We start from the raw sequence: 24,971 nt of genomic DNA on the forward strand, positions 1-24,971 counted from the left end.
TATTGTTTATGCATGATTTTTTTTTTAATTTTTTGGTCACAAATTTACATTATTGCAATGATTATTATAACCCTCATTATTTCATTTAAATAAAATTTAAATAATTGTTTATATTTATTACATCATCCGGTTCAACTCCGGCGAACCATTGAACCTTGAACCTCTCCTTGTTCCGGTTTAATGTCTGGTCTAGGTTTCACAACCTTGCTACGTAGCATCATGTAATTCAAATGTTTATTATAGAAAATAAAGTTTTCTGGCATCTTCATTCAGGATTGAATGCTCTTTTCTTTTATCATAGGATTCTATCTCAATTCGTTTTTTAATCCTGTATATCTCCTGCCTCACCACGTTTGGGGTATCCATTCTTGTAATTTTCTCAATTTCCTTATTCTTTTCGTCTCCTTGTTTATTCCTTTACGTTGGTCTATTTTTTTTATCCATAATCGAAATATCAAGAATCCAGTACAATATCCACTTTTGGTGCAGTGGACAAAGTATCTTCTTTAATTTTCATATCAAAGGAGGGACATTTTCAACCTAGATGACAATCTTTTCTTTTAACCTCAGCTATGATGGCTAACAAACGGATTTATTTGGTTTGCATAAAAGAGTCAATATTTGTTAGGTCCTTTATGAAACATAGCTTTTAAATTCTTAACTAGTCAAAGCAATCTAATGGATAAAAAAGGACAATCTTACTAATGATTAATTGTTTGTTTCTATCAAACCATCTTCATATGATATAAGTTTTTTGTAAACAAGCTATATAATCATAATATAAAAATGGTTACAACTTTAAGAACAATAAAATTGAGACAGGAAATTTAGAATGTTATTTGGTTTTCATAAAGATTGTCACATATGTTAGAAAAAACATACAACCATGTTTCAAGTATACTGGACTAAAAAATGTGATATTATTATGAAGAAAAAAAATTCTTAAGTGCTCTTCTATTAGCTTACAAAATATATTTGAATTCATAAAAATATGAAGAATATTTGATTAGGAATTGCTTTTAAGAGATTTTAAAGCAGGGTTGCGTCTTGATTTAAGCGTAAAAAAATTTATGGGTTGGTTCTAGATCTAGAATATAACCAAGGTGCTCCAATAGATACAGGATTAATGATGCCTTGAGATTTCTCTTCCTCGAGGCTAATGACATATCATGGAATTCCCTTTTAAATTTTGAACTCTTTTTTTCCTTGTGGACTTAAAGCCTCAACTTCTAAGACTAGTTTATACCGTAGGGCTTGCTATTTTATGGAAATGACTGGGCATGATGGAAGATGCTGTGTTTTTTCATGAAATTTCTTGTCCAAATTTGTTGCAGGATTAGAAGTTCATTCATGAAACATGGAGAAATGATACGAAGGTTATCAAACATTCCATTTCTCTTATAAAATTATGCTGTTGTAAGAGCAATCAATTTAAGGAAGCAACGATATAGTAAGTGTATGTATAAATAGAACGAAAATGTAGGAAGCAATAATATTTGAACCAGTGTTATGAAAGGAGAATGCTATGGTTGATATATAGCAAAATTAGGAAGGATAAATTGAGGAATAATTAAGAATGACTTTTATTGAAGATATGGTGCATGTGCATGTACACCTAAGGGTCGAAATGTTCATATCAGACAATAGATAAAATTAGCGTTTAAGGATTTTGAAATAGGTAAAGCTGAGTTATGGAAGTTGTTCAAATTGATTTGCAATGAATATGTTTAACATCTCACGCATCACTTGGCACGAACAAATTAAAAATGACGATTGATAAAGCCAAACACAAATAATTGAAATGAGGCTAATGATGATGGTGATAGAATGAGCAGCGGTAAATTATGTTAGAAAAAAAACAAAACTACATATTTGTTTGGTATGTCTATGATATTATATATTGAATGTTGAACATATTTTAAAGATCTAAAAATGGTTTTTGATAAATATTTTATTATTATTATTTTTAAAAGATGTTGGGTAGAAAATTAAAAAAATGATGAAAAAATTCATGCCATTTGCTCAGAAATGTTAAGAGTTAACATCTTTCTTTTTATAGAACTTGTAAAAGGTTTGTCATGTTTAATAATTTATTTGTATTATTTTATTTATCAGCCAGAAAGATTGTTGACATCTGAATAGAAGTTCAGAATAAGTTGATTTGATTTTTTTGCTTGACCAAATTTCAATTCTTTTTTATATTGTAGCAATTTTCTTTTAGCATGTTCGTTTAGAGCTGAGGGGAACAAGAGGAAGAGTAAGGAGTAGAGAAAGCAAAGTTGTCAGTTGGACTTTGATTGACCCTGCCCAACTTCATCCATATGCAAGAACCTCAAGTTATAGCAGTTTAGGAGCCTATAATAAATTGGTTGCTAAACTTTAATAAAACACAGAATTTTGTAATGTCCTTCAGAAAATCCATAAATAATTTGAAAACTCAACTTATGTAATTGAGACAATTAATGCTAAGCATGTCCTATGAATTTATTCATTTGATTCGTTGGGAATTTATTCATTCTAGAACAAATTACCCAGAAGACTCCGAAGACTTTTGGCCCTCTGATATGAATTAGGGAAATTGTTACTTAAAAAGTAATACTTTTGACCTCTTGATGTGGTCCTTATCTGAGGCATAAATCCTTTGAAAACCTTAAAAATACTAGTTTGACAATAAATGCTTAGAATTTTTATAGAACTTGTCAGTGTGATTCTTAGTTTTACAGTCCTCCGAAAGCTTGAAAACATTATCTAGGGGATCGCCATTTGAGTTTTAACCCTTTTGGTATACCGTGCAGAAAGGACTTAATGATTTTGATAATTCTTTATTTTCAGATCCTCCGTTTTCAATAAATTTTGTTGAAATTTGGTTTTTTTTTTAGTGTTGAAAATTCAGTGGCACTGAATAATAATTTGCTTGACCGGTAACATGAATTTGTTTGGCTCTAACATTTTTGGTTTCAATGGAAAAATATGAATTATCTCCTTGTTCCTTCACATTTGAAAGCTCAAGTACACATGGCTGCTATTATACTTGTAGAAGTACAGAGATTCTACGTGAAATGCATTTCTATGTTGATACTCTTCCGTGTGCATGGAATTTTGTCAAAACTGATTAAAATTAATCATATTATCTGAAGCTTGACTTCTTGACAGCTTGGTTTGGTCGTGGATTTGACAAATACAACCCGATATTATTCTCCATTAGAATATACAAAGCTGGGCATTAAGTATATTAAGGTGAGAGAAAACGGGGTTTTTTTATTCTATTGATAATTTTCTCATTTTTAGGCAATAGTCGGCTTTAAAGATTAACCATTACAGATTGCATGCAAGGGACGTGATGCTGTGCCAGATAACGAGTCTGTGAATAAATTTGTTTATGAGGTAACTTTTGTTGAGTTTTAGTCAGCATATTTGGAACACATTCATGCTAAACTTCTGAAGCTTGATTGCACTTTTGTGTTGTATGTTATCTTTTACCTTTATATGCTGATGGAATCTAGTTGTCCTTTATGGATTTTTGTACTGGGAGTTATGGAGCTGTGCATCTTAACGATAATAATAAATTTTGACACTTAATCAACATAGTGAACTTGAGAGAAAAATGTTTGATCTCTTGCAAAAATTAGAGAAATATTTGTTGTTTTTAACAATGAAATTTTAGAACTAGTCAGTGAAGAAGTATTACATCAGATTACTATTAAGAAAGAAAAAGAAAATACATCAAATTAAGTTAATATAAAGCATAGAGAGTAATGTCAATTGTAGAATGGATCAAGAAAATACATCAAATTAAGTTAATATAAAGCATAGAGAGTAATGTCAATTGTAGAATGGATCATGAAAATATACAAACGCCATGAAAGTCTAGAACGCCAAAATTATCAGGGGAATTATTACATGTCATTTGGAATCTAATAAATCTGGGTGAATGGAGAAATACTTTCAATCAGTGCCTTGATGAGAAAAATACTAGCTGAAAATTTTTATCTGTTAAATCAACAAAAATTTTGATAGATTCGTGAGATTAAAATGAACTAGAATTATCATAACCCTCCTCTTGAAAACTATAAATTCTTGCATTGTTGATTATGCTTGTAGTATCACATGGAGAAGAAACAGTTGGAGTAGCAGTTGGATTTATAATAGGTTGACAAATGTCTTACCCAGACTTGGCTTTAGATAAATTAGAGTTCCCAACTTCCAAAACTAGTGGAAGAGGCTACCAATCAATAATGCATCAATAATAAATGAAGACACTAACACACGAGATGAATCTAGAGTAATATCTTGGTCATGAGAACACCCAATATGGAGACTTCCTTTGATCATGAGTATTTACAGTCCAGTTATTCTATGCCCATATCTTGATTATGAGTGCTAACTTCCATAGAAGAAACCTTAGAGGACGATTTCTTTAATTCCCAGTGGGCCTTGAAGCAATAGAATACGCCCTCTATTATATCTTGTTAAAGGATCTATGTGGGTTGGCTAAAGGAACTTGTGTTATTTATAGCTTTGAAACCTATAGGTGGTAAGATTGATCGATGTCCATTCCTTGCCTTGTCATATTTTTAGGTGGCTGTCAATTGCCAATTGAAGGGTTAGAATAGATTATGGGAATACATCACGTGTTTGTATGGTAGTTTTTGAGGATGAGGAGATGAAGAAGCTCCTTTTGCGCTCAAATATCATGAATCAATAGCCAACTTCCATGGGCGAAATGTTTTTAATAAAAGAGGTTTAGGAATAGTGAGTAGGCTTTTGGTAGTGGGGTCACAGTGGTAAGTGGGTTATGTTGGAGATGGGATTAAAAGTATTGGCACTGATTATATTTGTTATTCTTGAATAATGCAAAATATCTGAGTGTCAGACCCTTTTGATGGGTTTTTTGAGTTTTTTTTTGTGCATTGGTATCATGTGCACTTCTGATATTTTTCCTCTTCACTATTTGAATAGATAATACTTATAGTGTTTAAATTGGAGTATTAACATGTTTTGTTATCAATTCCTTTTAATTTTTCTATTTTCGTTTTTCTTATTATTTTTTTAGATGTATTATTATTATTTTTTATTTTATTTTATTTAGATGTATTATGTGCCGTGTTCAATTGACAGCTTGTTCTCGGTACGCTTGCTCATCTATTGATGGTTGCTATTTCATCTTTGCTTTAATTGTTTTATTCTAGGTCATGCAGTTTATTGGCCGCCAAAAGCATTCTCGTAAAGCTGTACTTGTTCATTGCACTCATGGCCATAATCGCACTGGCTTTATGATTGTCCATTATCTTATACGCACTAAATTGTGTTCTGTTACTGAGGTATGCTGTTAATTTTCAGATTTAACTATTATGTATTTATGAGCTCGGTAGTTATGTGATCAATACAACTTAGTTTCTGCCGCTGGTTTTATCCTTTGCAGGCTCTTGATCTATTTAAGGTGGCACGTCCTCCAGGAATCTATAAAAGGGATTATATAGAGGCATTGTATTCTTTTTATCATGAATGCCCTGAAAAATTGGTTTGCCCTCCCACTCCTGATTGGAAAAGATCTTCTGATCTTGATTTGAATGGCGAAGCTGTGCAGGATCAAGATGATGAGGAGGATGGTGATAATATTGGTCTTTTACATGTAAGTTTTGAATGATATGTTGTGTCTTCCTTAAAAATCTTATATTCAATTCACGGTTAAAGCATTGACTTGTTTTGTGTACTTAGTACAACGTAATAATTGGAATAGTTGGGTGGTCAAGTAGGATATGGTAGACTGCTTTTAATTGCAAACTTCATATTCTTCTCAATTATTTTTACTAGGTTATAGCTATCATATTTGTTCATGCGTTATAACTATCGTCACTTTTTATATCTATATATAACTACTTATTTACATTTGTATTTCTCCCTGAAAGCTTCGTAATTATTGCGATTTAATGCAACATAGTTTAATGCAAGTTATATAATAAGTTTGATAATAAGGAAAAATGAGATTTATAAAATAGCTAAGATATGAGATAAAAGATCTAGGTGGTCAAGTGAGATGCATTAATAGTGAAGATAATGAGATTTTGGTTAAATTTAATAACGAAGATATCAAGGAAATTTGAAAAGAAATTAATAAATGAGGACCTAAAAAAAGAACAATTTTTTAAAGCGTACAATGAACAAAATTGTGAATTATATTATAGATTGATTTAAAAAAGTGTAGTAGAGATTTCTTTGAAAAAGACATAAAAGTAAAACATGCATATGCATTACTATTGAGTTTTGCAGAGTTACGAGGAATATTGTGGTGATTTGATTAGCAAATGCTTAAAATAGAATTTTGAAGACTAATAGAATGGCAAATGATTGGAGAATTATTTTTTTATCAATATTTAAGAATAAGGTTGACCATTAAGGTTATGCTAATTACAGAGGAATTAAACTAATGAGTCAGTATAAAGTGAACTATTGTAGAGGTTAAAGCATCCTAAGCTTAGATTATTTTTTTTTGGATTTTGGAGAGTCAATGTAGTTTCGTGCAAGTAGGATCTATCATGGAAGTGATTTTTGGGTTAGAAAATTAATGAGAAAATATAGAACCAAATAAATGATTTTGATATGTTTTTTATTGATCTTAGGAAATCATTTGATCTACTACCATGACTATTGAATTGTTGTGCTTTAAGCAAGGTTTAAAATTGCGCAATTAAAAAGTTGCGTTAAGTAAAAATAAATATTAAAAGTGATTTTTTATATAATATATAAATAAGATGTTAAAGGATGATATGTTAACTTTCTATTGAATTATAAAGTAATAAATTAACATACATATCAAATAAAAAATTGCACATGACGTAAAGTGGCAAGTGATAAATTATGTGAAATAAATTAAAATCCAAATATTACAAGAGCTAAATAATATTAAATATATGACTGAAAAAAAAGTATCATATAATATTAAGTTCAACTCCAAATTCCTTTTTCAGTTCCCTATTCATCCATATTTAATTCCTAAAGAAAAATGAAATAGTTGACAAAACATAAAAATCATCTGCACTGTTGTCACTGAGGGGGTTTTTATTTGAGTCATCATAACAAATTGATCTCTACCTTGTCTCATCCTATGGAGTCTAATCCCTCCCAATTTGCTTCTTTTTCATTATTTCCGCCATCTTCCTTTTACATAAATATTTTTTATTAACATAAAGATGAGATTAATACTCTTAAAAATTTAAAGAAGGCGGCGGTGGTCTGTGGGTTTTAAGTGATCCTCGGCGACGACTATGACGGTGGCAACTCTGGAGAAAATGGAGGACTGGAGGTAAAGGCAGTCGAGAGGAAGTTGTGACGGCTTGGGGATGCATTTAATCATGATTTGTTTGGGGCTTTAATTTAGGATTTAGATAATTTTTAATAAAAATATATATGAATAGGGTGAGGCGTAAGCCTCACATCAGCGAGGCGTGGTGTGCCTAAAGGAGGGCATAAGCCAAGATGAGGTGGCAATAAAAAAAGTTTGAGGCATAAGCCTTGGTGCATTTTTCGCTGGCATTGCGCTGAGGCGAGTCTCATATTGCGTAATTTTAAACAAGAAAACGTTTGCACCAATGTTAAATATATATTGATACTATTAAAGATATTCATGATGAAATATCGACTAATATTAGAAGTATCTGTGTAGTGACTCGAGTTTTCAACCATGGTAGATTTATTTAAAGGATCAAAATATCATGTCCATATCTTTTTGTATTGGTTATAGAGATGCTTTAAAAGGATATTCAAGGCAAGGTGCCTTGGTGTATATTTTTTGTTGATGATATTATTTTTATTAGTGAGACATCCATTTAAATAAGTGGGAAATTATATTAATGGATTAAATGTTTAGAAGATAGCAGCTTGTAAGTGAGGTGAGGCGTAAGCCTCAAGTGGTTTTGAGGTGTAAGCCTCAAAATTAAAAAAATGCATAAAGTGAAAATGAAGGTTAAAAGTTAATTTTTTTTGTTAAATAATCAAATAGTATGTTAAAGAATGACATATTATCTCTTTATTAAACTATGAAGTAGCAGTTTGACATGCAAATGAAGAACAAATTGCATAAGGCATAAATTGACAATCGATAAATTGCATTAAATAGAGTTAAATTACAAACATGACTAGCAAAATTACAAAACAACATAAAAATATGATCTACATAGAAGTATCATATTACTCTAAGTCATGAAGTTCAACTCCAAATTCCTTTTTTCCCAGATCCCTATTCATCCACATTTCATTCTTTAAAAAAACATAATAGTATGAAAATTTAGAAGTCATTTGTGCTGTCATTATTGAGGGGATCTTTATTTGAGTCATCATTGTAACAAATTGTTGTCTCCCCTGCCTCTATCACTTGTGGAGTCCAATGCCTCCAATTTAATTCTATTTCATCTATTTCAGTCATCTTCTTCTTCCATAATTATTTTTCATCAATATAAATATGAGCAGAGTACTTCAATGTAAATAAGCTTTAACAAAATAAAATTCTTTTTATATATCTTTTTTGTTTAGTTCTTTCCATGGTTGGATTGTGGTGGATGCAATGCTCAATTTTATCACCATCAATGATATTAACGTTTAAATATTTTTCTCATAATTCATATGGTATTATATCCACTTTATTATCTTCAAATCACTCATCATCTGATGCCATGTCCTCATAAATCAAATGGTCTTCGTCATTCTTCAACACTTTCTTTTTCAGGTTCATGTATTTAAGTCTCTTGTTGTACATGATGTACACTAAATAATTCATCCTTTGGGTTGCCAGCCGATTTCTCCTCTTCATGTGCACTTGACGTGCTCTAGTGCATTCACGTCCAGGTGAAGAGCATATTAATTCCAAAACCTTTACAATGAAATATTACAATTTTGAAATGTTGTCATTAAATTGTATTCTCCACTCAATTGAGGTTTAAATAAATGAGTATAATAAGTAGAATGAATCATGTTGATATATAAATTTTTATTGTACATTAAATCAATGAATCAAATTACCTGGAGATTGCTTGGAAATAGTGTCCTTCGCATGTTGAAATCCAAAAAAGCCTCCGTTATTCCTGAAAGGTACCAATTATATGTCAGCATTTGCTCTCTCATATGAATCAATTATAAGCCTCTCCATGCTTTGGTATAATGCTATTTTCATCTTATGATTCTCTAACTTATTTTCTACATACTGAAAGTTCAGATAATAGCCTGTTGTTTGCAAGTGCTGATGAAGCTGTAGCTCCCATCATTCATTAATAATATTCCTAAATTCCATTTTGCTGCCCTCTTCTTCTTCTGAGTTATGGGAAATCATCTATTTTGCTTCATCCATAACATTATATTTAAAATCCATAGCATAATTCTTCTCAGCATCTACTATCCTCAAAATATGCACCAGTGGCCTAGTGGTTGAAATATTATACATCACACTTTGTCAAAATCTATCATTTAAAATAATTTTTTTAACTTCTTTCCCCTCATATTTTCTTGCCCAAGCATAACTCAGCCACTTTGGTGTGGCAAACATAGCTTCTAAAGGCTTCCTCTCCTCCAACATGCTTTGCAAGGTCAAATAGGCAGTGACAAACCTTGTTCCTGCGTGCTTCTCATAAGTGCCAAAACTCAAGAATGGTTTTCTATAAATTTACTTATCTTTTTTATTTTTGTTAGTGTATTCTTATGTTGTGACAACTCCCCAAGTTTCTCATGGATTAAGTCAATACAATGTGCAGCACAATGAGTCTAATATAAATGTTTTTTTTCCTCCATGAGTTTTTCCTTTGCAACTTATAAGCACCGACATTATCTGTTGTTACCTAAACCACCTAGTGCTCCCCAATCTCTTGAATGACACCATCAAGCATTCTGAAAAGAAAGTCAACATCTTTTATTTGATCAGATGCATTAATGAACTTCAAGAACACTGTGTCGTAAGGGTTATTGATCAAGCTTTTTCTTTTTATATCTGACCATCTATCAGACATGATAGGAACCTCTATCTGGCTCTAAATTTTCTTAATTTACTCAATACTTTTCTCGGTGTTTGCCATTTCGTTTAAAATACATGTCTTCAAATCATATATGGATGGAGGTCTCAACCCTCGCCCATAGACTCCAATTGAATGGATCATGTTGTAGTAAGAAGGGGATATTGCAGCGTTAAATGGGATAGCATTGTAATTGTTATGTACTAATCCATGGGACCTCTTGCAGCCATTGAGGACATGTGTTGCAATGAAAAAGATGAATCCTGATCACTATGCTCGCTTCCATAGCATGAGCCATTGTCAATTCTATCATCAAATTGTTTGTGTTATGTGCTTTGTCATTGTTGACTTATTCATGTATGCTTTAATGTTCCCCTTTACGATATGAGGCACTTTGGCTTAAGGTACGATATTCTTGTGTGATCTTGATAGGTGCTCGTTCATCCAAATGACACCACCCTTCACCACCTTCTCACAATAATTAATTACATTTCAAATACATATACATCTTGTTGTTGCCTCCCACATCAACTTGATAGCTACATTTTCACGCAGAGTCCTTCCTATAACCCGATGTATTTTTGCTTTGTCTCGAACCATTTTCTACAGAACTCTACAATAACAAGTTGAGAAAAATTCTAGTAATAAAAATGATTCGAAACAAATTAATAAAAATGCAAAATATATGTCAGCTTATGTCATTTGAAGGTTACATGAATGGTCAAATTGTAATAGTTGATCCTCTTTTAAATTCACATGCTCGATCTAATTTTAACTGATCAAGAAGTATTGTATTTCAAAACAAGAGTTCAAGCCACTCATCATCATCAAAGGCATGCAGGATCAACAAATTTATTGTATATGCAACTTAAAATATAAATTATTCACTTGCTATAGAGTCAAAAATCATGGAAGATTTGAATTTAAAAGATATGAAAAGCCACTCCATATCGAGTATAATATCAATTCCTAATAATATATCAACCAAATGCTAAGTTAACAATAAACAAATACAAGCACGGGAAAGATAACAAAGATTTGAATTTATCCTTTGGGATTCCCCCCTCCCCTAAATAATAACATATTCAAGTGGTTTTACCTTTGCGTTGGCCGTTGAGCACCTATTGTGGCTTTCAATCTGACAAAAATAACGATTTAGTTGAAGAAAGCAATGAAGCTTCGTTAACAACTCTTTCGAAACTCTACTTCACGTGAAGTCGAAGCAGCAACACTTGAGGAAAAGCAAATTGTAGGCAGGCCTAGGGATATACAATGAGGGAATGCAGACGAAGTCATATCGAAATGAAAAGGAAACTTAGTTTAGTCTAAGTTTTTATTAAAAAAAATAAATTGAATTGGTGAGGCAACCCACGCCTCAACCAATTGAGGTGTATGCCTCACATTTTAAGCTTGAGGCATGCACCTTAAACATTTTGGTCGAAATTGTGCTGAGCGGCATCTCATATTGTGCAATTTTAAACAATGGTGTTTGTTGAAACCATAGATGGAACTGTTGGATGGATACTAACATCAATAGAACTAGCAACAACTTGGGAAGGCTTGAACTAAAAAATAGAAACAAGAATCGATTTGAAAACTTGATTACAATCTACAGGTGCAATGCAAAGGAAGAACATTTGACAAGTTGGTAGATTGAATTTGATTATTTGTATTTATTACATATAAATCTTGTGAACCCATGTTATAATCATAAGCACTTTCCTCAACATTAGGGCCCTTAGAAGATGATTTTCTGAATTTAGGATTGAGCCTTGAAGCAAGCAAAATATTCTTGGCCAAATATCTTGCAAGATCGACAATGGGAGGGTAGGCCGCAATTTTTTTTTTTTTGTGAATAACCACGCGAAGAAGTGCCAATCCAATTCTCTCTTTCTAGAGGAGTATAAACTACAATTTCAACAAGAACTCTGTCCAAAATGATCTTGAGAGTCTGGCGGTGGTAACATTCACTTTTTTTTGTTTGCCTAAAAAAAAAAAACCCAAGTGAGCCTAATGTTGATTGGTTAGTAAAGTGAATATGAGGACAAAGTAAAACTACCTTTATTAGGGTAATATGAAGCTCCTAAGAAGTTTCAAAGTATGAAAACCACTTCATCATGTACTATAGATATCTATCCACATAATATGATCTATATGAAAATAGTTTAGAATAATATATTTTCAAAGATGGATTGATGAACACATGATGAAGGTTAAGAATTCCAACATAAAAATTATCAATCAAATGTAAATTAGGCATGAATATGTGGATTATCTCCACGGAAGCCAAAGGCAAATTTACCAACTAATGATGAAAATTTTATCGCCAAATCAGTAATCTTAGTTTCATAAAATGAGAATGGATTAACCTTGAAAGGTGGAAGATGCCTTATGTTGAGAAGGATATGGATTTTGTCGAAAGATTATTGGAACTCTAACAGGAGCTGATTGCAAAGAACCCATCCTCAAATAACGTTAATGAATAAAGAGAGAATTATAGGGTTAAAAGGAGGACAATCACCGAAAGAAAGTGGGAATATTGGCTCGACAGGAGGAAACATCAAGGATAGGATTAAGAATAATGGGGGAGCTATTGATCTGCTTCGACTTTGGGATATGATGATGATGATGATAATGTCAAATGGATCCACCATCCAAAGCCAGTGTAGTAATGGCAAAAGTTGAAATAAGAGGTAGAAGGGTGAATGCCATCTTAGGTTCATAGATTGACTAAAGGTCTTCTCGATGAGAATCACAAAATATGGAGAGGGCATGACATATGCTCCAACCCTAAATATTGAGATGCTTATTAAAGAATGATGGAGAGGTGTAGGAAGAAGTGAAGTACGAGGCGAATCCTTGATTTCGACGCTATAAATCTTTGAGAATAAGGGCAAAGATTAAAGAGAAGCACAAGTATTGGTAGGGAAGTTGAGCTCTACAAAGTTAGGTGAGTGTGATAGAGACATGACGGCACGATGGTGCGATGACATTGGGTGAGTTAGGGCTTTGAAGGGTGGGTAGTGGCCTTAAGTGATATGCATATGAATGGGTGCATTTTCCCTTTCAAAGTAAAAGCCTTCATTCTGCATAGTGTATTACTCAAATCTTATATTTATTAAGCCATGGACTTGATGTTAGGAGGGTTGTGTGATGAGATGGGGAGTTTTGCTTTAAAATTTGTTATGCTTATGGTTCCCAAATGGGTGTAATATGCCAACACATCCTATGAAACTAGAAGATCACTTAAAAAAGAGAATTCCTCTTTTAGCAGGGGAAAGATAGATTTGTGGATGGTGTTTGGTTTTTGGATGATTAATTATTAGAAGTTCTAATACTATTATGAGAAAATAGCTATAATATTATGAAGTTTTTGCTTATTACAGAAAGCATTGACCTATTGATTATTTTTTTAGATGAAATTTTAGTACTAGAAAGATTTTCTTTTATTCATTCACAACAACAACAACAACGTCAAGCCTTTGTCCCACTACATGGGGTACTTTTTTTTTCATTTATTCATTGTAAAAAAAAAGGAAAAAAAAAAAAGATCGAATCCTCTTCAATTTACTCCATCCAGCAATCCATATTGTTCTTGGCTGTTATTTCTATTTCATGACAAAAAAGACAACACCACTTAGATGAAGAGCACATGGCGTTGATATAATTATTTAAGAAGGCTAATGATTCGAGCAATCTAACTTAAAAATTTTTTTTTTCATGTTATTTGTCACTTTCTTGCTCGAACATGTCTCATGACTTTAATGTAGTATTTGCAAATATCATTTTATAATATAATAGTTATTGTATTTATTTTGTGTTTCTTTTTTAGTTTAGCATGTTCTGTCTCCTATTATAGCTGATCATATTTTTATTTTATTTTTGTACTTTATCTAGTGTTTGCATGTTTGAATGGATGCTATTTTAAAGGCTAAATCCTTGCACCTGAAGGCTTGTTCAAAACAACGGTGAAATAGATGGGGATATTGTTAGTAGAATTCAAGTTGGATGGTTGAAGTGGAGGAATGCATTGGGCTTATTGTGTGATAGAAAAGTACCCTTAAACTTAGGGGAAGATTTAATAAAATGACAGTGAGACTTGCAATGCTTTATGGTGTAGAATGTCGGTCATTAAAAGAGAAACATAAAACTAAATTAAGTGTTGCAAAGACGAGGATGTCAGGTGGATGAGTGATTTTACATTTAGATTGAAGTGAATATATATGTGAAAGGGTTGGAGTAGCTCCAGTGGCAGATAAGATTAAAGAGAGTTGCCTTAGATGGTTTGGTCACATAAAACGTTGGCCTTTTGATGACCTTGTTAGGAGAGTATCAGATCCGGTCTATATTAAGAAATGTTGAGTTAGAAATAATTAAACTTGATTAGCAAGTATTAAAAATGACATTTTTTATCCCATTTAAATGATAATTTGACTTTTAATAGGACATAATGAAGAAAAAAGATTCATATACCTGATGCCATTTGGTGGGATAAAGACTTGTTGTTATATGTGTCTATATATATATATATATATATACATAGTTATATATATAGTTTTTGAAAGGTTTTTGCTATAGAACTCTTGAGGGCATGTATCTAATATGAAACATTTATTGTGCTTACTAAGTTAGACCTTTTATATGTTTCTATTTAAGTGATTAGATTATTATTTATAAACTTAAATTTAGTTGACCGTTTTTTATGGATTTTAGGGAAGAGCCACTAAAATATCATTGTAGCCTATTTGACATACAAACGAACCATTTAAGACTTTAAGTTATTGTTGGGTCGGTTTCACTTCCACAGTAAATCTTGGGTGTTGTGTATAGTAAGGGAGGGTATCCATTCATATGGTCACAAAGGATAGTGTCCATGGTCATTTGTTGCTTTCATGTTTCTGTGGGCTACAAATATGCTGGATTTAGGGCTCCGAACTGCCATGTTTATTAATATAGCAGTTCTTAAGGATTTACAACTGAACTAAAATCGAATCATTCAAGAGGTAAGATTTGGGGGAAGTTTAAAGGTCTTGTATGAAATTATTCTTTGTAGAGGAATGACTAGACCTATCAATATTGGACCCGACCCGCGGGTCGGGTTCGGGTTCGGAAAACCGACCCGTTTGCAAAAACGGGTCGGGTCGGGTCGGGTTGAACAGTGTCGGGTCAATTTCGGGTTGGACCCGAACCCGACCCATGACCCGTTTTTGACAGGTCTAGGAATGACATCTATTGTTTTAGTAAATCAGTCATTTATTTGCTGGTCGAAAGGGCCCATGTCAACCTTTAAGGACAGTTAGACTTATTTTCTATACTTATTTGTTCGAGTGTAAATTGACCTAATGATGTTGAGATAATATATCACAACAATCAAATATCAAGCATAAACATTAAGTTCAGTTTGTGAAGTTAAATATCAAGCATGTGGACACTGAAGGTTTGGATCTCCATCCTCTATTAGTATATTCGACCACCTTCTTCAAAAAACTATAATGTAGATCATGGTCAATCATGATGAACCTCAATTAAGGTGTATTAGCAAATTGTCGAACCCTCTCTTCAAGGAACTCAACATTTTCTTAATTATAAGAGTACTTCACTTTTCATACGAGTCATGACCAAAGTAATAATTGATGTAATTAAGACAATTCTCCTTCCTTATAAGTCATTGACGAAACTAGCTTAGAGTATAATGCATTGTGTGCTTTAATTTAATGCTGCTGCGTTTCCTTCTAGTAATAGCTGGCCCGTCCAAGTTATGAGTTCTTGAGGTGTATTTTTATTGGCTTATAACTTTTCATTTTGGCTTATTTAAGCCTCTCCCTTCCTTAGATTATGTCTATTAAAGTAAGTATCATTTAGGTGAAGTCAATGATTTAAGTAATAAAATTTGTGTGTTTGTTTTGAACTCCTTGAAGATGGTTCATATCCTTCTCCTTGAAGTCTTTTGGTGGGGCCTTCAAAGACCTTTGTCATTACTAGTTCTAGGGTGTGGCTACAAAGTAATTCATCTTTGTGATTCTTTGAAGTAGTTTTGTGGGGTTACAAAGTATCATAGCCATCCCCCTCTTTTTTTCCATTGCAACCATCTCTGTCTTCACTAGAAGCTCTCACAAGCCTTTTTACCCACACTTGCCAACCATTTAGAATCCTCATAAAATCCATTACGTCCATCAAAATATCATAATTCCACCCCACCATCAAAATATTGTAAAACCCGATCACAATACTCTTTCACCTAAATGAACATCACAGTGAAAAGTTCAATGTGAAATTGACCCATTAGCTTACTAACTCACTTCCAACTGGCTCTTTTTTGCACCTACAACTAAATATAAAAAATGATTACTTCTCTGTTTGAGCATACCTTGGTTCAGCACAGTGTCTGTGTGTAAGCTTTTTTCGTTCATGTTACACCTAGAGTTTTATTGCTTTATATCGAGTAATCATGTTGCTTTGTTTGGGATCTAATTGGTAATTCCTAGATGAAGTTTTACATTTCTTTTCTCTTCTGTGTTTCATTCATTCCTTGGTGTAATTTTTTCCCTACTTTGATTTTATTCATCATCTTTTTTTTTTCAGCCCGGATTTGGAATTCAGCATTGTGGGTTATTTTTTTAGTGTTATCGACTATATTGCCTGTTTTTAAATCACAAGTTAAAACTGCATTTTCGGCCACTTTATTTGTATTTTTCAATCTTCACCATGCATCTCTATTGTTATTTTGGTTTGTTTATTCTTTGAGGGGTATAAATCATAATCTCGTTTCATGTTAAATTTTTTTTACTATCAACTATTTGGTTGATTGGTATTGTGTTCGATTTCTCAATTTGAGGTATAAGATTTAAATCATAAAAAAAAAGAACTATTTTTAGACTTGAATTGTAACTGATAAAGGTATTGTGATGAGCAGTTCTGCTCTTTCATTTGTCAAATTCTTTATTATGTTCAATCTTGTTTTTAATAATTGTTGAGGCTACATAACCTTGATGGAAATATTCTTAGGTACACAAATTCTCAAGGCTTAATTCCTGATCAATCATATCATCACCATAGCTCAATTATGTTGCATTGGCTTTTGAGTCCTTTGCCATTATTTAATTTATATTTATTTGTGTAATCCATTTAAGTTGAACCTTAAGTTCAATTTCACTCGGGAAGTTTGAAGATTAGATATATATGAAGAAAAAATGAAGATGAATTACTTTCTAAGGTTTAAGTTATGAATTATTAGTTTATGCATTTGTCTATTTTGCCTTGCTTCCTTAGTTATGCATGAAACTTTTTATGGCTGTTTAAGCAGTGATTTGGTTGCTATCTTCTCTGATTTGGATTATATTTTTTGTTTTCAGGAGCAGCATGTGGAGAACGGTCCTATAACTAACGATGATGTTTTAGGGGATGCAGTTTGCTATGATGAGCAAGAGTTTTTGCGCCAAAAATGCTACTCTCTGTTTGAATTGTCTCCCACCGTATGCTTTCTGCCCATGATTCGTATTACTAGTTGATGACACACTTTCTTCAAGTCATTCGACTGCATTTCTTTTTAAATACCAACATTTGTTGGTTTCTGGATTGTTCAGCTGTCTGGATTAATTTTCATGACATTCTGATCTTCAACTTATCTTTATTAAAATGAAAATCTGTAAATTGAATTCAATGTTTTTAACAGAAGAAATTATGGGTTTATTTTTTAAATGTCAAATCCTCCTGTTTACGTTGTTTTATTCTAAAGGATATTTGTCATTATATTTTACATGGAAATTGTTAATATTTGAAATTTATGTTGTTATTGTCTTTTTTAGGGGAAGGGAACTTCACAATTTCCAGGATCTCATCCTGTATCTCTGAATAGGTATACTTTGTTTCCCTCTCTTTTACTTGTAATTTTTTATCAATCTTAGTACCCTTTGCTTGGTTTGAACTATGCTATTTGTCCTCGTGTAATTGTGGACTTTATTTGTGTGTAAATCTTGGTGGAAGTATGATTAAGATCTAGTTTCAATGATTAATGTGCACTTATTATGACGTGGAGTTCAAGTTTGATTTAAAATTTTAGCTTAAAGACTCTATACACCCCCTCACACATGGAAAATTATTGCATCCGGTCACCGGACGCTGAGATAAGTCCGGATATTAATAAAATATTATTTTAAATTAAGCACGTCTAAAGCGCAGGTAAAGCGCAGGTCAAAGCGCAGTCAAAAGCGCAACTAAAGCGCAAGTCAAAAGCGCAACTAAAGCGCAAGTCAAAAGCGCAAGTGATGTGGCAAATTTTTATTGGATGTCCGAACCTATTTTCCACGTCCGGTGACCGGATGCAATAATTTGCCCTCACACATAAACACACAAGGAAGAAAAAAAAAATTGTAAGGTTGCATGCAGTGCCAAGAAAACCATCCAAGGTTGATTTATTTGACAATTTGCACTAGATTGATTGTACGCCTATGCTGTTTTTTGTTGATACTCTTTTCCTTTCCTCCTTACTAGCACTATTTTTTTGGGATAACTAACTAATGGGGACATCAGATCGTGGAAGGTTTATCAGAGACGTGGTCGTCGATCTACGACCACGATTGAGTCATTGTATTTTTGATTTGTTTTATTCATTTTCTTATTATGATGTTTTGTTGTCTTTGTTTCTTTTAGTTTCCCGTTGTACCCTTTTTTGAAGGTAGGTCGTATGTACGTCCTAGGGGCATTATCATCCTTTTATGTTTTGAGTCTTTGTAAGAGGCTATTTATAGCCCCATTGTTATTCTTTTCAAGTTAATGAATGATTAATTAAAATATTTCTTCCCCTTGCATGAGTTCTTGTGAGAGCTTGAGAAATCGGAGAGAGATCCCTAGGAGAGGGAGAATTGTGCATCACCCACCAACCTAGACGAGTCGGGTTCGTGGTTCGACTTTCTATCTCCTCCCCTTCCCCCTTCCCCCTTCCCCTACCACCGTCGGCCCTACCTCCCCTCCATCATCCTTGCCCAAACATTCATCATCACCAAACCCCTTCCTCACATCCACCGAAAATCCCCAAGCCACCCCCACCTAGCCGCCGGCTCCCCTTACCCGAACCCCAAGCAAGCCGCCAGCCTCCCTAGCCCTTGCCTTCCCTTGGATTTATTTCCTATTCTAGATTGCCATAATTGGGACAGAATTTTGAATTCAAATTCACCCAATTTGAAATTTAAAATCTTTCATAAATTATAAATCTATTTACGAAAAGTTTCCTAATTTAATCCCCAATCAAATCCTAATCAAATTTAAATTAAATTTGATTGAAGTCACTTGCTTTGTGAGGAGCTCTCTTATTTGGAAGGTGCTTAACTCCTCCCTAATTCCCTCCCTTAGCCACTAATGCTGCCGGCTCCTTCAGAGTAGGATTAGGAATTCTTTCCTAAATCCCAACTCTCCTCTTTTGAAATATTTCCAAATCTCAAACCTCCTCTTTGGCCGAAATTTTCAAAGTCCACCTCCCTTAATCACTTTCCAAAGTCTAAACAATAGGGTTTGGAAATAAATCCCTCATCAACCCCCCCTCCCCCCTCTCGCTTTTATCTCTTCCTTTGATTATTCTCAAATAAGAGAATATTTAGGAGGTTAAGAATTCTAACTCCCTCCATCCACTTCTCCCTAAGCCTCCACCCCTTGGCCGGCCACACCTTGTCACCCCCACTTCAAGTTAAAGAGAAATTTCTTTCTCTTCAACGGAGTTCAAGGTTACTAGCAATCTTTGAAAGAAATCGTCATCTAGCATTCATGAATGGCTGATCCTGACACTGACTACAGACTTGCCTACGACGAACACGGCTTCGTGCACATTCTCCTTTCAACCTTCTTCGACGTCAACCCGAGGATCGACCATACGGTTGAGGACTACATAGAACGCATCTTGGACACCTTGGTTGAAGCCATTGAAGAGCAACATTAGATCGTCGAGTGGTGGATTGCAACTGATCCTTGACGAAGGTTTTCTAATTTTCCTTTTCTCGTATTTCTTAAGTCTAATCATTTCTTGTAATTTGATTGTAGTCATGAAGGACGCGTTTGCCCGATTCTGCCGAGCTTAGTAAACATAGGGAATTGAGTGCACTTCATTGTTTTCTAATCTTATTGTTAGATTAGGGATTTCCGTTGAAAGCTACTACTTTGCATGATGTTATTTTCCTACGTTATTTTGATGATTCAAATCTCTTGATGTGTAACTTAGCCTAAACGAAAGTGACCGCTCTTATGTTTTGATTCATCGTTTTATTTGCTAATAGTTCTATTTGTTATTTCTCTAATCAATAAATTGTGCAAGCTCTTAATAAATTCATTGCAAGTATCGTAATCCTACATCACTAACTCTCGAATTCCACTTTGGGGCTGGGGTGTTTTTTTTTAAGATGTTTAACTGTTGTTTGTGGTAGTTTGCTGCGTTGGTTCTACATGGGAAGAATGGACTGCTTGGAACGTTTCCTCATTTACTTGCTTTTGCATATTTTTGGGAAGGGAAACATTCTAGGAACCATTTGACACTTCTTTGGTCTTGGTTTTGTCATCTTAAAAATTAGAGGGAAGACCAACCCCTGTCTCAAGCTTCTTTCCTATGTAAGAAAGCTCTTGTAAGGATCTTCTTATCATGATGATTTTATTTAAATGGCTAATTAGTAAGCTTTGCAATTTCGATTTCCAGCAAGCAAAAGCAATGATCTTATTTGAAATAAAAAAGATGAAATACATGGACTTAATGCAGCTTGAAATTAAAATGTTTAGAAGGCTGTGTAAAAATTGACTGCATGGACAGTGAAATGATTTTATTAGGGCATCTCCAACCGAACGTCAAACGAGCGTTTGGCGTCATTCCTTCGCTCCAGCCGAACGCCAAAAAATACTCCATTTGCTTGCGGGTGAACCTGTTCACCAACGCCATTTTTCTCTGCCAACCGGAAAAATGCGGGAAAGGAGAAGGGTCGTTACCTTGGCGCAGAAGCAAAAAAATGGCGTTGGATTGGAGCAGCATCACGCCATTTTTGCTCTTTGCGGTATTTTGGTGTGAAAAATAGAGTTCTCGGTTGGAGATGACCTTAGAGAGCGTATTGCAGCAGTTAATGAGAATGTCATAGAAAATCGATTTAAGCTGATTGGGCATTTTCAATCGAGCAAACTAATGGGGAGAATAATGGGGAAGAAATTGCTAGGATGTGTTGGAGCAATGCATAGTATAGAAATTAACTGGAAGTGCCATAAGCTGGAGCTAACCCCCACATATAGCACTTAATATAAATGGTTAGACTATGACTCATATATTGTCATTGCTATGGTAAGACGAAGACTGTTATATTATCATTGCTAAGCATATTTAACTATTGGTAAATCTTGACCATTCTTTTTCACCAATTCTCAAATTGTTCAACAAAACACTATTATTGTTTATTCATAAATTTTTATTCCTGTAAAGTATTCTATATTCACATATTATCTATTGGCCCCCACCGTTTTATCAAATCTATTTTAATCAACTATTTATATCCTTATTTATGCTTTGATTATTTTATATAACTGGTCAAGTTATATAGATTTTGTAATTTGGCATCATTTGACACTATAATATTATTGTGTTATCATTATTATTTTCCATCATAATGATAGCAAATGGGGGCACATAAGTGAAGATTATTGTTGGTTCTTTTTAGCTTAATTTGTGCAATGGAAGATTACAGTGGAATGGAAGAATGCAGATGGCAAAGACAAATAAGAGCTTAAGAAGAGGAGATTTATTGATGCTGCGGAGGGGATGTACGCAAGGTTAAAGAGGGGGGATTGAAGAATTGGTGTGGGCAAGAAATCTAGGGATGCCTATACCCCTCGCCCGCACGGGAGATAATCACCGAAACGACGAAGAAGAAGGGGAAGAACAAACTTTTACAATAAAACTAAAAAGAAGAAATTACAAAACACAAAATTTCAAGGACTTACAAACCTTGAATCATAAACCTAGGACACCCTAAAGTTGCTGCACTTGGAAGAAAGATACAGGTGGAGTGTCACTTGCGGAGAGACGAAGAGATTAGAAGCCAAGAAGAAGGTGTCCGGCTGTCACGCAACGCATTTTTCTCTGCCCAACCCGGAATTAAATGCGGGAAAGGAGAAGGGGTCGATTACATTTGTGTGCAGAAGCAAAAAAAATGGTCGTTGGAATTGGATGCAAGCATCACGACCATTTTTGCTCTTATGCGGTATTTTGGCGTGAAAAAATAGAGTTCTCGGGTTGGAGATACCTTAGAGAGCGTCATTGCATGCTATGTTAATTCGAAACATAGAAATCGAATTTAAGCTGATTGGGCAATATTTCATATCGAGCCAAACAATGAGGCGAAGCAATAATGGGGAAAGAAATTGCTGTGATGGTGTTGGAGCACATGCACATAGTATGACGAAATAACTGGAAGTGCCATAAGCTGGACTCTAACCCCACATATAGCACTTAATATACAATGGTTAACTATGACTCATATATTAGTCAATGTGCTATGGTTATACGAAGGCAATTCCGTTTTGTATTTCGGTTTATGTCTTACATAAAAGGAGTTTTCAAAAGGAGGTTGCACGAATAAGCCGATTCAAATGATTAAAATGCGAGTTTTCAAATAATGAATATGTTTGAATAATATTATATTTAAAAGTGCCTTATTATACTTGAAAGTATTTTTGTTTGTTTAAGAGTTCTTCTTTTTGAGAATTTTATTCATAAAAGACATAATTGCCCCATAACAATTATGTACACGTAATTAATATATAAATACTAACCTTTTTAGAAAAATTTTAATTATCTAATGAATTATATAATATATAAAGTTTTTCAATGTTTTAACCTCATATTTTTTAACACTAGAACAAAATTATTATCTATATAATAATTAGATGGTGGTTAAAAAATTTTAAATCATACTTAATTTATATATACTTACAAAATTTTGTTCTTATTTCTTCTATAAAAAAACTCAACTTAAACAAAAAATATATTTTTATTGGTTGGTCAAGAGACGTTTTTGCTACTCACTATGACTGAGAATGGATAATAACATGTGAAACTCATACAAGTCATTGAATCGCATGAAAAGAAAGAAAGGTAAAAGGAATCATAGACAGATTCTGCAAAACTGCACAATCATCAAAGAAATAATTCTTCATACAGTTTAACTATCGATCTAAATAGAAACGCGAGGGCAGTCTGAGGGGGGCAGTAGGCTTAGTACGGAAGGAAGAAACTAGGCTTCGTTTTTACTAGAGGAGGGCTCGGGCTCGTTTTCAATCTTAAAGACAGGAAAGTTTATAGCCTGCATAAGCACAGTCGACTCATCCCGCTCTCATGCGAAGAACATCGTCTCCAAGTAAAAAATCTTTTGCTCAAGCTTTTCGGTTTTTGCTGCAATTTTAATATTTTTTACACATAGCGAGCTCCTGAGTTTCTTGCTTTCCGAATCAAAAATGATCGTAACTTCCGATCGAACACGAAGGATATTGTCGCATAAAGGAGCGAAATTCGAATAGCCAGAAATCACAACAGGAGCGGCTGAAGAGATCAACGTCGAGTATAGTGAGCTCTTCCGTCCGGAAATGGAGAGGAATCGGGGAAGTTCGGATCGAAGGCAGAAAAATAACAGCAGTTTATTGGCTCGCGAATCCGCTAAGAAGGAGGCCTATTTTGTGGTTTCGTGGGTCGACGGGAGAAAAGGTGGAGGGGTTTAACAGTTCTTGGGACATTTTGGTGTAGTGTGTGGAACCGTGTTTTTTAAACGAAGGAACGCAGTCGCTGAATAAATTTCATAACCCGACCCAAATTAATACGTCTGGTTTGCTTTATAATACAGTTAATTAACGCGATACAATTGTCTTCCAAACTAGATATCTACGAACTGAAATTATAACTTATTATCATAGAACTGTAAGAAAATTAAGAGCCTAAATCATAACGAGGCCATTTGCAATGACTAGTTCAGAAGTTTTATCATTGGCTAAGCAATTAACTTATTGGTAAATCTTGACCAGATTCTTTTTTACCAAATGCTCAAATTGTTCAACATAAACACATTATTGTTTATTCATAAATTTTTATTCCTGTAAAGAGTACTTCAATATCACATATTATCTATGGCCCCTTACCAACCGTATTTTTTATCAAATCTATAATGCAACTATTTATATCCTTACTTTAAGCTTATGATTATTTTATATAACTTCGGTCAAGTTAAATATAGATTTGTTAACATGTTTGAGGCATCATTTGACCCTATAATATTATTAGTGTTATCATTCAATTACTTTTTCCCATCATAATTGATAGCAAATGGTGGGCACATAGTGAATTATTGTTGGTGGGATCTTATGTTAGCGTTAATTTAGTGCACATGGCCACAGATTACAGTTGTGATATGGAAAGCTAATGACAGATCGGCAAAGATCAATATACATGAGACTTAAGAAGATGGAGGAGTTGCAATTGAAATGCTGGCGGAGCCCTGAGATGTACGCAAGTTAAAGAGGGGGAATATGAAAATATGGTGATGCGGCAAAAATATAGGGACCTGTCCTATACCCTTCGTCTCCGCATCATGGAAAGATAATACACCGAACACGATGAACGCCACTAAACCACGCAACGCATCGAAGAGAAGGTGGAAGAACAAAGCTTTTTAAATAAAACTAAAAAGAGAGAAATTACAAAACACAAAATATTCAAGACTCGTTACAAACCTTGACTCACTACCTAGGTACACCCTAAAGTTTGTTGCACTTGGAAGAAGATACAGGTGGAAAGTGCACTTGCGGAGAGACGAGAGATTAGAAGCCCAAGAAGAAGGGTGGAAAAGAAGCCTCGTAGGTATTTGCCCGGAGGGGATGAGAACAGAAGACCGGACAAAGCTTCTGCAGCTCTCCATGAGCAAACCCGCAGTTAGTTATAAGCTTTTTCCCTACAAAATATCCAATATCACT

At 33.9% G+C, this 24,971-nt stretch overlaps 1 protein-coding gene across 3 annotated transcripts in view; it reads left to right on the top strand.

The window, feature by feature from the left end:
* LOC110110603 (mRNA-capping enzyme) overlaps nt 1-24,971 on the top strand; it is a 74,232-nt gene that overhangs the window by 23,898 nt on the left and 25,363 nt on the right. For 2 of the 3 annotated variants that reach the window (XM_020842172.2, XM_020842174.2), the window contains exons 5-10: nt 3,154-3,237; nt 3,322-3,384; nt 5,190-5,321; nt 5,423-5,632; nt 17,348-17,467; nt 17,801-17,850. In XM_020842172.2, coding sequence (XP_020697831.1) covers nt 3,154-3,237; nt 3,322-3,384; nt 5,190-5,321; nt 5,423-5,632; nt 17,348-17,467; nt 17,801-17,850 — 659 coding nt within the window. The remainder of the gene's footprint in view (nt 1-3,153; nt 3,238-3,321; nt 3,385-5,189; nt 5,322-5,422; nt 5,633-17,347; nt 17,468-17,800; nt 17,851-24,971) is intronic. The other variant, XM_020842173.2, reaches the window with a different exon arrangement.

Source organism: Dendrobium catenatum, unplaced genomic scaffold (genome assembly GCF_001605985.2).
Source record: "Dendrobium catenatum unplaced genomic scaffold, ASM160598v2 fragScaff_scaffold_1639, whole genome shotgun sequence".
In the NCBI taxonomy this organism is placed as follows: domain Eukaryota; kingdom Viridiplantae; phylum Streptophyta; class Magnoliopsida; order Asparagales; family Orchidaceae; genus Dendrobium; species Dendrobium catenatum.